The sequence below is a fragment of the Harpia harpyja genome, chromosome 21 (assembly GCF_026419915.1).
Source record: "Harpia harpyja isolate bHarHar1 chromosome 21, bHarHar1 primary haplotype, whole genome shotgun sequence".
NCBI classification, from domain to species: domain Eukaryota; kingdom Metazoa; phylum Chordata; class Aves; order Accipitriformes; family Accipitridae; genus Harpia; species Harpia harpyja.
In genome coordinates, this window is record NC_068960.1 from 1,793,387 (window position 1) to 1,806,413 (window position 13,027).

Genomic DNA, 13,027 nt, shown 5'->3' on the forward strand with positions numbered 1-13,027 from the left:
GCGGGGACATCAGCCAGCTGAGCCGTGTCCCCAGAGACCTCGCCTGGGCCAGGGTTCAGCGTCAGCAGAGCCCTCTTCCCCTGGGCACTGCCACCCTGCCACAAGTGCATTGGACGTGGTTTGGGGAGCTTCACTGCCAGGGCAGGAGGGAGCAGGGCACTGAGTGAGCGAGGAAGGCATGGAAGGGCTCAGGGGGGTGTGCTCCAGCTGTGGGCTGGCAGAACTCAGCCTAGTATGTCGGGCTTTTGCTGTCCTGGGGTGCTGCAGGATCCCCCGGTGCAGCATAGCAGTCAAACATTGCCCTCTCCTTCCCTGGTAACCTCTCCATTCCTCCCCCAGGTCTTCCTCATGATGTTTGTGGTCTACTTCGTGGTGTCGGAGTCATTGTCCATCAAGAAGGAAGGCAGAGCCTACTTCACCCTGTGGGGCAACTACGGCCAGTGGGTCTTCATCCTGCTCACCACTTGCACCGTGGTGGTACACCTCAGCCAAGCCACCCTTGCCGACCAGCAGTGGCTCAAGTACCTCAACAACCGCAAGGGTTTCACCAACTTCTACCAGGTGGCCTTTCTCAACACCGTCTTCAGCACCTTGGCTGCGTCCCTCCTCTTCCTCTTGACTGTGCAGGTATGGAGAGGGTTGGGTAGGAACAGCATGTGGGCAGAGATGTGTGCTTTGGTTCTTTTGTGCCAGCTTGTCATCCGTGCACAGTCCCATGTCATGGGCAGCAAAGGGCCCTGAAGTAAAAAACAAATGCAAGACCGTGGTCCTGCTGTGCCAGGCACTGATCAAATGCAACAGGGCTGCTGCCACATCCAGACTCTACTGCAGGACAGAGGTGGTGGGCAGTGATGCCACATGCATCTTTGCTGTAGCACTTTGGGTCTCTAAAGGCCCTCAATTCCCTTGGGGAATTCACCCTAGTGTGGCTGATGGGATGATTTTTTTCTGCAAGGAGCCCGTTGACTAGAATGTCCTCCACTCTGCCAGTTTGCATTTCTCGGACTTGTAGATATGTTTGAAAGACCCTTCCCTGGGCTGGAAGGATCTTGCAGCAGCCTCTGCGATGGGCGCGTGTTGTAACGCCATCCTCTCTCTTGGTCCTAGGCTGCCCAGCAGCTGCGTTTCGTCAGGCAGTGGTCCGTGTTTGGGAAAACCTTTCAGAAGTCTGCGAAGGAGCTGACCGCTGCAGGGCTGGCGTTCGCCGTCCTCATCCTGGCCTACGCTCAGCTCGGCTTCCTGGTAACTGCCTGCTGCCCTCGCCTCGCCTTGCAGAGCGGCCGGTTGTCAGCGAGGGCCGCCCAGCGTCGCGTTGCCCCTCGTCCCTCGCCACGCCACGACTGCGAGCAAAGCTCAGCGGGTCCTCCGGGTGCTCCAGCGCCCAGCCTGCGCGGGGTGCTCGTCTGCCACAGGCCAGGCGGTTTTGGCCAGGGACTGTCATGCTGATTTGTGGGCATGGCTGTCGTGGCTGATTTGTGGGCCACTCCTTGGGGCTCGTGCTTTGTAAGATGGGGTAGTGAGTTTCAGGGGTCAGGGGAACATTTTGCTACCGATCCCTTTCTCATTACATCTCCGATGTCCTCCTTGCAGCTCTTCTCCTCCTCCTCGGAGTCCTTCCGCAGTGTCGGCAGCAGCCTCCTGCTGCTGTTTGCCATGCTGCGGGGCAGCGTGAACCTCCGCCCCTGCCTGCCCGAGTCCTCGGGCCTCTACTGCCTGTTCTGCACCAGCTACATCATCCTGGAGGTGTGGATTGTGCTGAGGCTGTTCACCGTGGTGCTTATCTACAGCTACCGGGAAATGCACTTCGAGCTGTACCGCCCAGCCTTCGAGCCCCAGGACTACGAGATGGTGGAGCTCTTCGTGCGCAGGCTGAAGATGTGGATGGGCTTCAGCAAAGCCAAGGAGGTGAGTGCAGCCTGGGAGATTCTGTGGAGAAGGGGCCTCGTAGCAGGCAGTATGCTGCAGATGTTGGCAGAGAATCAATGATGTCCACCATCCTTGGCCTTCGTTTGCCTCTGGCTACTTCCCACTGCTGTTCACAGTCACGTTCCTCTGGCAGGTGAGGGCTGGAGCAGTGTTCATTCCTGGAGGCCCAAGAGCTGGGTTAGCGATGGGGTGTTGTAGGGGCATCTGCTGCCAGTTCTCAGGCCCACAGTTCCACGTGGCTTTATCTGGGATCTATCCCTGGGTCCGTGCTGTGGCCTGGCCCACCAGGAATGGCTGGGAGCAGCCCTGGGGCTGTTTGGAACAGGACACAGTGCCACAGCGTTCCCACTTAACTGAAATAACTCCATCCCCTGCTCCCCTGTTCTCTTCCAGTTCCGACACAAGGTGAGGTTCGAAGGGATGGAGCCACTGCCGTCCCGAGACTCCAGTGACTCCAAGTCCTTTCGGGGCCCCACTCCCAGCGCTGCCTCTGACAGCTCCAGGGCTTCCACCTCCTCCAGCCAGCTGGACGGGCTGAGCCTCGTGCTGAGCACCCGGGACAGCCTGGAAGTGGACGCCGACATCCAGCGCCTCCTTTCCCTCTTTGAGATGCTGCTCGCCCAATTTGACCGGGTCAACCAGGTGACGGAGGACGTGTACCGCATCGAGCACCAGCTGGAGGGCTCTCAGAGCCGCCGCTCCAGGAGGAGGTACACCCAGATGTCGGAGGACGTCCTGAGCAGGTACTGCGCAGGCAGCACAGAGCAGGGGCCCTCACCCGAGATCTCCTCCGACACGGACCTGCAGCCCCCGCGGGACGCCCCGCTGTCCCCCAACTCTCCTGCCGCCCCACCAGGCAGCAGGGGCTCTGTGCCCAGCCGGCTCCTTCGAGCTAGCAGAGGCATCAGCGTGGCGGCTTCTGTGCTGCCCCCACGCAAACCCTACGCCGCTGTAGCTCCGGCGGTGAAGAAGAAACGGCCCCTCCGGGCCAAGAACAGGGTGCACCCCGCTGTCAAATAACAGGCGGCGTGCTGGGCATCGCGGGGAGCAATGCCCTCGGAGGGCAGAGAGCGCCTGGGAAGGGGTTTGCGAAGGGTGGGCTGTGCCTGCCGTGCAGACCTGGAGCCTCAGGAGCTGCCGCTTCTGAAAGCTCCCGCCGCGGCGGCTGTGCCTGCCGGGGCGCACGGGGCTGATGCCGGCAACGGGGCTGGCACAGCCGCCGTCCTCCACGGACCTGACCGTCTGCATCAGATGTGGTTTCCAGCATGAAGGGTTGGTTGGAGAAGGCTGAGCCTTTCCCTCGGGGACAGCTGGGGAAGGCTGTGCGGGGTACGGTCGGCGTGCAGAAAATCCCTGTTGGGGTAGGGCAGTATTAAAAAGTTGTCTCTTTTGCTAAATGGCCCCATCTGCAAACAGCCTGCATATGGCGACTGTCACAAGGACACTTTACTGGGGACTGGCACAGGGTGACCGGTACAAAGCTCACCTCCCTTCGCCGCTGGCTGTGCCGGATGGAAAGGGGGAGAGGAGAGCCCCAGGTCTTGAAGGTTTGAACTGAGTCTTGGATTTTTGTCGACCAGTCACACTGTGGAGGAAAGCTACAGGTTTTGAGAAGATATTTAACCAATCTTTTTTTTTTTTTTTTTTTTTTTTTTAAAGCATAAATATATATATAGATATAGATAAATGATATCTACACCCAGATCAGTTAATTTCCAGTATTGGCTACTTTTATCTTCCAGAAATTGGTACTATTATTTGTATTTAAAGAAATCCAATATTTAAAACAAATGACATCATTGCAAGCTGCAGCGAGCTGCCAGCCCTGCTACCTGGCCAGGCTCGGAGGGGATAAGGAGCAGCAGCTCAGCCCGAGGGGTGTGGAGACCTCGGGCGGCTTTCAGCCGTCTCTGAGCGTGGGGTTGCCAACGTGCTGGCTTCGCTGCGGTCCCCCACCCAGCCCCTGCCTGCCAGTGCTCGCCCCCCACGCGGTGGCCCACGGGGTGCGGGCACTGCTGGCTGCTTGGCTTTTCTAATCCAAGGAATGTATTGACGTAAGTATATGTATTTTTTTGGTTTACTTGTTCGTATGTACTGCCCAGCACTTTAAACGTTGCTTTCCTCGGCTAACAATGACACATGCGATCTAACAAGAACGGGATAATATATCACAAAAAGCAGTATTTTTTTTTTGTTTGTTTATTGGTTTAAATCATAAACTGAAATGAGCAAGTGCTGGTGAAGTGACCGCAGCCCCCAGAAGGCCCCAGCCTGAGGCAGCCGGGCCGGTACCTCCTGGCATCTTTCCTACGAGAAGCACAAAGGCGTCGGGGGAGGCAGGTGAAGCCCTAACAGAGCTTTTGTCGGGGTCCCTCCAGTCCTGCCACCCCGCAGCTCCCCGGGACTCGCCGTGCACGGGGCTACAGCTGGCCTGTGCTCGCCATGCCCGGCCGGGGAGGGGCTGCGCCGTGGGGCACCCCCTGCTCGCAGCGTGGGGGGTGCTGAGCAGCGGCTGAAGCCTTCCCAAGGGCTGCCTTCACTTCATCCCCATTTCACGTTATGTATATTGTAAGTAATTTATATGTTTTGTTTTTAAATGTATATATTTTTGTATGTTTGCTATATTTTCATAGCATCGGTAACGTGTTTGAAACATGTAGATAGGAGACAGAATACTATTGTCAGAGTTATTTAAAGGATGTATTAAGTGCTTCTTCTTGGGAATGTCCCGTGTATATAAAGTATTAGGTGTCTGTGTGCATGTGGTGCGTGTGCTCTCCTCCCAGCTGAGGTTCGGCCGGGCTGGCTCTGGGCCAGTCGCTGCCGGTGGAGCGGAGCGTGGCAGGGGAGGGTAAGCCCCGCAGTGTGCTAGTTGGTGTGTTCCCAGAACCTGTTCCACGCTTTAGAAATGCGAGAGTCGAAGGGAAGCGTTACGCAGCAAGACCAGGCGGGCAGTGCCGCAGCGGAGGGTGCCTCGCGTTAGGCTGCATCTTGCCTCTGATGCTGGTGGTCCTGGCAGCATCCGTCCCCTTCCGCTGGCAGGGGAGACCTTTCTGGGCAGAGCAAGGGGTCTTCGCAGACACTTACTTCCATTACTAATCACATCACCTCCTGAGTCTCCCCATCCAGCTCCCAGCACTTCTGCTGTGCTGTGTTGTTAGATACTTTTAAATAAGATTTCATTCCAGCTGTGCTTCCTTGGCTCCAGGCGCCTGCCCATGTCCCTTAAGGCTGACTGAAGGAGGACATGGGGGTGCTCTTTGTGATGGCATTGGGACTGGTGGAAGTTACCTTTGAAAAACTCAGTTGATATGAAGGATAGACGCTGTGGAAAGGTTGCAGAAGGATGCGGGCAGGAGAAAACAAGTGTGCTGTAGCTTGAAGATCATCTACTTAAACTGTGATGGTGGTTGGTCACCATAGAGGTTGTTGAAAGAGCAGATTGCAGAGGGAAGTAAAGTGCAGAGAGGAGAAAACTAATGCTAGTAAGCATGAAGCTGTCGTAATGGGAAGGCAAGGCAGGTAGAAGAGGAGATGACAGAGAAGTGCCTAGAGTTCAGTGGCAGTAGTTGGAGATGGAGGATTCCAGCTCGGCAGCAGCAGGTGCCTGGAGCAGGTAGAACCAGCAGTGAGGGCTGCAGAGGCCAGGGATGGGGCCCAGTGCTGGCTCAGGTGCTGATGTTAGTAAGCTTTGTGAACTGTACAGACGTGATTTGTTACTCCTTTTACAAACAGCTCCATCCTCCCCAGAACTCTTCTGGTTCTAAAACTGGTTTTCAAGGCAGAGATTAAAACTACTGGCCTTGTATTTTTTGGTCCCTTTTACTTACCCAAGCAGCACAGCCACCAGGCTCAACTCTGGTAGATGCCCGTGACTCTTTTTTGGTGACAGGTGCAGTACTGGTGCAAGTGCTTGCAAGCCATGTCCAAAAAACCCCTAAGGCAGTAAAACGAGCAGCTGAGATGTACCAGGATACCTAGGCTGTGGCACTGCAGTGCTGATAATAGTGCTGGGCACACATCTGCAGTCACATCCAGCTCCTAAGCTCATTGCCCCTCTGGAATGTCCTCCCTGGGGCTAGGAAGGATGCAGTTATAAAGCAAAATCCTATTTGGTGAGAGAAGCACAGGCTCTGGGTGAAACTCAGGAACTCTGTTCTACTTCTGTCTTTAAAGACAGAAGTTTCTGACTCTTTGGCTATGCCTCAAAAGGAAAGGCACTGGAGAAGTATTTAGTTGCACAAACAGCAACTACCCACAAAGACAAAAGCAAGTTGCTCATTTTCTAACACCGCTGTGTAAGCATGCAGACCAGCAGAGAGATGGAAAAAGGAGGGTTACTATAGGAAAGCAGTCGCTGGCATGTGCTGCTGGGTGGGCCACCAGCTCTTACTCTCTTTTGGGTTCTTACATGGGAGATCTCCTAAGCATAACTGCACCAAAACTGCCACTTTTAACCTCCAGCTCCACACCTGGCTGCACCTGTGCATCCCTTTCCTGCTGTAGTGGAGCAACATGCATAGATCCAGCCACCCCTGAGGGCCATGTGGGAACGTTCAGCGAGTAAAATGAACCAAGCAGGTCTTGGAAAGCTCTTGCATCTTCAAAAGCCAAAAAGTTCAGTTCTCAGCCCCTCCCTGTCCCCACAGCTTGAGTATGCTCATTTAAAAGAGGTTGTTAATCGGAGTTAAGTGCAGGAAGGAGAGACAGAGGCAAGAGGCAGTGGCAAGCAGGGCCCCGACTGCTCAGAACAGCCTTTAATAAGCTAACGGGAGGCAAGCGGGCAGTGTAACAAGGATGCTCCCCAATTGAAGCGTGAGGATTTTTGTTCCCAAGTGCCTGTTTCCTACCAAGCTTGCTCTGCGTGTGTGTGAGTGTGACTTGATGCGTGTGACTTACCAAGTGCTTCTTCTAATCAAAGAGGAGCAGAAACAGGATAAGACAACTGCCCTACTTCTTTCCTTCACTTGAAGTACGGAGAGCAGCTCTGGAACCCACAGTTGTTTCTTGAAAAGCCAAACACCTCCGCAAGGGCCCATGTGCGTGGTGGCACCACTGACAGCTTTCAAGCAATCATAGTTCTCATCGCAGCATTTATTTGTACAAACTATAGCAACACTCACAGGGTTCCTTCACTGTCCCAGCTAAGGTACTGCGTATACATGAACTTAGCTGCAGCCAGAGTTACCAGTCATGGAGCTATACCCCCCGACAGCAATAAACTTGACTTGCAGCCCTAGCCAATAAATACTCCTGAATGTATATTTCTGTGTTTGTAGTCACCAAGAGATGGTTTCTTATTTATTGTCTTAAGTCTCACAAAGATGCAACAGTATCAAGCTGCTTAAATAAAAAACCCTATCCATTAGTTTTTAAAAGGGAGAGGGAGGGACTTCTTATATAAGTGCTTTTTTTTAAAAAAAGGAACAGAAGATTGTGACCAATATGCCAACTGTTACTGTCTGGTCAGCATTTCACTGCAAACAAAAATATCGTATTTTGTAACTGTGGGGATGTTTCTTAAAAAATGACAAGGTCAAATAAAAGATGACTGCTATGACCTGGCTCTGGTGCTTCTGTTACGCTCACTCCAGCCCGCTCACTGCTACCAGCAAGAGCTCAGCAAAGGCACGGGCAAAGCAGCGCTACTCAGAGCTAGTCCACAGACATTCCTCCCCACCCCATTGTTATTCTCTTTGTTTGTGACTGGAGTTTTAATTAAGGTCTCCTGCAGAAATACAGGATGGTTTCTTAAATCAGCCAGCCTATTAGGGCAGCTCTGGGCTGTAATTAACAATATCAGCTTGTCAGTGAAGGGTCTGCTGTCAACGTAAAGGAGGCTCAACCAAGGCAGAGTATGGCACAAGGGCTTGCTCAGCCCCAGGATGCTGCTGCACAAACACAGCGAGCTGCTCCGGCTCACGTGCGGTGGGAAATGCCAGCAGGAAAGCTCCCCCCCCCCGTTGCAGAGGTTACCTGAAGCTGAACCAGAGGGAACATCCCCAGTACAGGGACTGGAACACAGCCAGGTATCGCACCATGTCCAGAACTTGGAGGTGTGGCTGGTAGTTACTGAAATATGAGCAATATGGATCAGAAAACTGAAAGGAGAAAGAGGGAAGGAATTTAAATTACTATGAAACACAGTTTGAATCTTCCCAGGCCAGCAAGAACCCACTGACCATACAAATATTTTATTTCCTTTACGACTTATAAACACTCAAAACACAACATACACTTAGAGTTCCCAAACAGCCCTGCACAAGCTAGTAGCATCACTTTTGTCCCCTCGCCTGTCACTTCACAGTTCCATGTGCAGATTGCACTTGTCTTCATCTCCACTGCAAGGGCGCTGCTGTTATCTGTTACCAAAAAGCCACGCTTCCCATTTATTGACAAAGCAGGAGATAGATAAAGTACTCACAGTATAGTCCAGCTTACATGGTTTCTCCCAGTTGGGTAGTGTAGTGTCTGATGACCATCTTACCACAAGATGGGCTACATAATCCCATTCCACCTGTACACACCTGCACTGAAAGGACCGCCTGTTAACCACTTCAACAGCCAAGGTCCCAGGAGGAGAGACTGTCACTATGCGTTAGTGCAACAGGCAAAACTCGTTCAGAGATGATGCCCCAAAACATGTCAACAGTCTTTCGAAACAGGATTTACAGGGTGCACAGAGAAGGACAAGAGTTACCCCCAGCATCGCTGCAACTAGTGGAAATTCTGCAGCTGAACCTAGAAGCCAGGGCTGGCCTCTGGCTAAATCCTTGCAGTCAGCCTGGTGGGTCAGACTGTTCATCACAAGTAATTCATGGCCCAGCTCTCTGCCATTCTGCTGCTCCAGTGAGTGGCATCCACCTCCCTGGTTTGTGTTACTTCTGGTAGCAAAATCATTTCTGCTGAATGAGGGAGGGTTTGCTGTGAATCTCTTAAAATGGAGACAAATCCTTGGGAATTTAAGCAGCACGTTTGACAGGTCACTTGAGAACCCAAATTGACTCTTACCAGGAGCTGGCAGCAGAACAAGTCTGAGAGCCTGAGCTGAGTGCTGAGAGGCACCAAGGCCCGGAGAGGAAGCTGGGATTCCACGGTGCTTAGAAATAGTAACTGGATTCTCAGTACATCATATTTCATTCCCAATAAAGTGGTCAAAATTCCCACAATTCCTGCACCTTCCAACTACATGATGCACTGCAGAACATCGTACTTTGTCTGCTTCTACCAGATGCTGGTGTGGAAGGAATCCAAGAAAGGATCTGCAGGAAAGATCCCATCAGAGATGGAAGCCTTGAAATAGCTCAAACCAAATAAAAACAAAACACAGAATTGGTCCTCTCAGAGCATCTGCTGGGGATACAGTGTCCTCATCAGACAACAGTGGCAGGCTGAGACAGTGAAACATTCAAGGCTCCCAGTACGGTTCCATGCCGAGTCCACATGCAAGCAGCACAGCCACACTGCGCCCGCCAAACCCTTCTCCTGTATGTCCATGCAGCCGCACGGAGTCAGCACGCAGGTAAAACGCTTTCGCTGCCTTGTCCGTCCCAGAGCAGACACACCGACCCGCTGGGACCTACACAAACTCTGTGAAGTCGTCCACCGAGGAGATCAGCCTCTTCCTCTGTCCAGTCTCATAGGTGGGTGGAGGGTCCTGAGGGATCTGGGGAGGGGGCTTTGTCGGAGCAGATGGATGCATCTGCAGGGGAAGGCCAGGAGTCTGGTACTGGGTTTCTTCACGTAGCTGAAAGTCAAACAAGAACAGATGAGCTCCATTCTCTCTGAAACTCTTTTCACTCTTCATTTGGGCAGGGCGGGACAGGTTACTCAGGACAGCTTGTCCTATCATCCCTAGCACGGTGCCATGTGGGTGCAGCTCTGTGTCCAGGTATAAGGGTTCCCAAACCCCTTGCTGCCAGGGAAGCTGTTTGGAAGCTCGCAAATCCAGACCTACATAGCTACACTTAGCATTCCCACAAGAGCTGGATTCTAACCTTCATACACATACTCCTCCTCTTATTCAGCAAGTTTTGATAGCTGATTTTTTGTGCCTTGTTTGTAATAAGGTTCTAAGACAGAGCCCAGTTCTAAACACTTAGAACAGACAGCTTTACTTACCCGGTGCCTTAGTCTCTTGATATGACGTAGCCTTGCAATCCATTTGGATGGGTAGGTGTCAGTAGGGTTTGATCGACTATGATGAACCTGGGAAGCCATCTAATTTGGGAAGGGTGGGGAGAAGCAGGGAAAGAGGGGAGGGACATTAACATAACCATGACAATAAAATTAATAGAATGTTTCAGTACAGTTTGACAGCAACTGAAATACAGCTCTGTTATAACTGTTCACGTGCTAACTCTGACTTAAAGGTTCACAGCAATAATGGAAGCAGAAAAGATATTTATTTGCTTTAGCAAGCCCTACTCATTTCCTTGGAAGCTGGTGATGGACCAAGACACCAGCTGAAAGACAGAAGGTCTCCGGGAGCTCAGGAGTACTCACGTTAGCATGCAAGGCCATCTGACGGGCTACAAATGGCAGGTTCTTATCAGAGATGATCTTAGCGACACTCGTGTCTACGAGACCCTCCATGTCTTCGTTTTAAAGGAAGAAGAAAAAAATTATTGTAAGACAGTTAAGAACAAGCCAAAGGTTGCCAGTTACTAAACAGATAAGTAATATAAACCTGAGGAATTGCATCACAGAATCTCAGAAGCTCCCATCGAGCTCTACAGCTCCAACTGTAACAGAACTTGCAGTGCAACTTAACACAACTGGCTCTCAAATTCTGGCTGCTCCATACAGGTTTTGAGGAGAGCCTGCTGGGCTCTTTATCACATGAACCAAAGTGTGAGCAAAAAACACCCCAGAAGTGCCCCTTTGGTAAGAGGAAAGCAAACACCCCTGCAGAACACTGCACCAGCACTGCTGAACTTCCATGGAGCCATGATCGGTTTCCAAGTATCGGGTCCTGCAGTGCTGGGAAGGACAGCAGAGGCCAAAGCCACAGGGACCTCCACCTCATTTCTCCTCCAGTATTCCCAAGCAACTGTTGGAAGGACCTGCTCTACTCTGCTGGCACTTTGCCCTAAGCTTGAAGACAGTATGAGTGGTACAATGGGAAGATACCTTTTGTCTTGGGGAAGATACATGAATAGGACATATCCAGACATAACCGGGCAGCAAACTGGTTTCAGAGAGTTTCTCCTGGAAGTTTTTGCTTTTGAAATGCAAAAACACTGCAAAGTGAAGGCAGTTATTGCACCACTGATACAGGAAAGACTGAGAACAAAGGCTGGAGAGACTCCTACCTTTCCGACACTGCAGCGTCACCAGGTTACAGTCATAGTCAAGTGGTGTGATGATAACATGCACAAAATTGAACTGTCCCTAATGAGAAAACAATAAAATAGTCATACACATTTTACTGGCAGCCATCGTAGTTCTCGTGAATGCCATAAACTAACACATGTGAACCCACCAAGGCATATAACCTCCATTCATGATCTCAACACTGCTAAGATAACACACATGAGATCAAGGTTTTACAAACAGCCACGTGCCTGTTTTATAACACACCCGCAAGTAAAATCTTGTACCTTTATTGTTCCCAGTTTAAAGTCTTCTCCAGAATCATTGTAAACAATAGAAACAAAATCATTCCCAAGGTGCCTTTTCTTGTCACAGCGATATTTATCCAAATCCTTTGTGGGCATCAGAGTAGCAATGTGGAAAATGGCTGAAGAGGAAACAGAAAAATCCTTAGGCTGGCCTGGGAAAGCAGTGCTGTAAGCAGCAATGATCAACATGCAGCACTCCTCTGGACGACAAAGTAGTACCAGCACCCCAATAATAAAAAATATGAGTTGTGCTCCCTCGTTAGGTTTGTCCCCATTTGTGACAGCTGAATCCAGTCCCACTGGATTGCTCCACTGGTACCTGGAGCATGGAGTGCCGAGGCCAGCGAAAAGGCAGCCTCTGAAAGCTCTGCTCTTGCCAGTTTTTAGGTACTGCTCTGCAGAGTCTTCTCTAGCACCAGGCTCAGCAAAGTGAATTAAGGGCCTGGCTTTCAGCATGTGCCTGATGTATACTGGAAGAAGTGTTCTCATCAAGCTGGGGTAGCTATCTATCTGTTCATAGAAAATAAATGGGACTGCAGAAGTGCTTCTGGGTATTTATTCCATGACCACAGTAGCACGGCAAGTAGAATCTGGTTTGAGGAGGAAGAGTTAAATAGCTTAAACCAGGACTTCCCCTAATTGAGCTGAACTGGACTAAGTATGATGATTGGGATGCACAGAGGTGTACAAAAAAATCTGGGAAGCTCATCATAGCTTGTTGGATCCTGAACATTATCTGCACAGCTTGATGCTGCAGGAGCTGGGTAATGCTACAGTTCAATTAGCAACAACCACAGTAATGGCAACCCTCCTGCTTTCAATACTGTTCTACAGAGAAATTATTAGCAGAGTTTTGACATGTACACACTACCCTCAATTAACAGGCTTCATAGCAGCTCAAGAACAAACAGCCTATTCTACAAACCTCTACACCAAACCATATCAACCTTTAATAGAGCAGACTATTTTAAAAGTAAGTAGTGTGATTTTTTTTTTTTCTTAAATAAGGCAGGTATGCAACTCTCCCAAACTTTAACACATGGCTTGCAGAGATACCAGAGAGAGAACGGGATGAGAACAGAGCCCCAGGTCATTTTTACTACATCCCTGGAAAGGCAACAGTTTGTAGAAGGCAGGTCAGTCTTAAGATAAGAAGAGACCATCCTTCCAACTTCTGGAGCCACCTTACCTTGCATAATGTCATCATGCCAACAGTAGGTGAACTGTCCATCCTCCCCACACACATCCAGGCCACCAAGGTAAATTTTATCTGGCTGACAGTCTTTGAGCTCAATGAGCTTCCCTAACCCAGTCAGGAACTCTGTATAGCGGTAGGATCCATGTTCATTTGATAGGATTGCGATTTCGTTGTTGCTCTAGGAAATAAGAACATGGGAGTCCCACACTGAATGCTAAGAGCACTCAATCAGCATGAGTGATTAGGTTATTACCTTCCTAGAAGGGCTTCACGCAGGCAT

The 13,027-nt window shown here is 50.9% G+C and overlaps 2 protein-coding genes across 9 annotated transcripts in view; one reads left to right on the top strand and one right to left on the bottom strand.

The window, feature by feature from the left end:
• The window catches only part of PKD1 (polycystin 1, transient receptor potential channel interacting), a 99,523-nt gene extending 92,040 nt beyond the window's left edge, over positions 1 to 7,483 (top strand). For both annotated transcript variants that reach the window (XM_052773106.1, XM_052773107.1), the window contains 4 exons: positions 340 to 627; positions 1,108 to 1,242; positions 1,591 to 1,905; positions 2,320 to 7,483. In XM_052773106.1, coding sequence (XP_052629066.1) covers positions 340 to 627; positions 1,108 to 1,242; positions 1,591 to 1,905; positions 2,320 to 2,946 — 1,365 coding nt within the window. In that variant the 3' untranslated portion in view covers positions 2,947 to 7,483. The remainder of the gene's footprint in view (positions 1 to 339; positions 628 to 1,107; positions 1,243 to 1,590; positions 1,906 to 2,319) is intronic.
• Positions 7,484 to 8,073: 590 nt separating this feature from the next.
• Positions 8,074 to 13,027, bottom strand: part of TSC2 (TSC complex subunit 2) — a 34,366-nt gene continuing 29,412 nt past the window's right edge. For all 7 annotated transcript variants that reach the window (XM_052773112.1, XM_052773109.1, XM_052773108.1 and 4 more), the window contains 6 exons: positions 12,739 to 12,925; positions 11,529 to 11,668; positions 11,241 to 11,319; positions 10,432 to 10,523; positions 10,048 to 10,146; positions 8,074 to 9,673 (listed from right to left, as the gene is read on the bottom strand). In XM_052773112.1, coding sequence (XP_052629072.1) covers positions 9,506 to 9,673; positions 10,048 to 10,146; positions 10,432 to 10,523; positions 11,241 to 11,319; positions 11,529 to 11,668; positions 12,739 to 12,925 — 765 coding nt within the window. In that variant the 3' untranslated portion in view covers positions 8,074 to 9,505. The remainder of the gene's footprint in view (positions 9,674 to 10,047; positions 10,147 to 10,431; positions 10,524 to 11,240; positions 11,320 to 11,528; positions 11,669 to 12,738; positions 12,926 to 13,027) is intronic.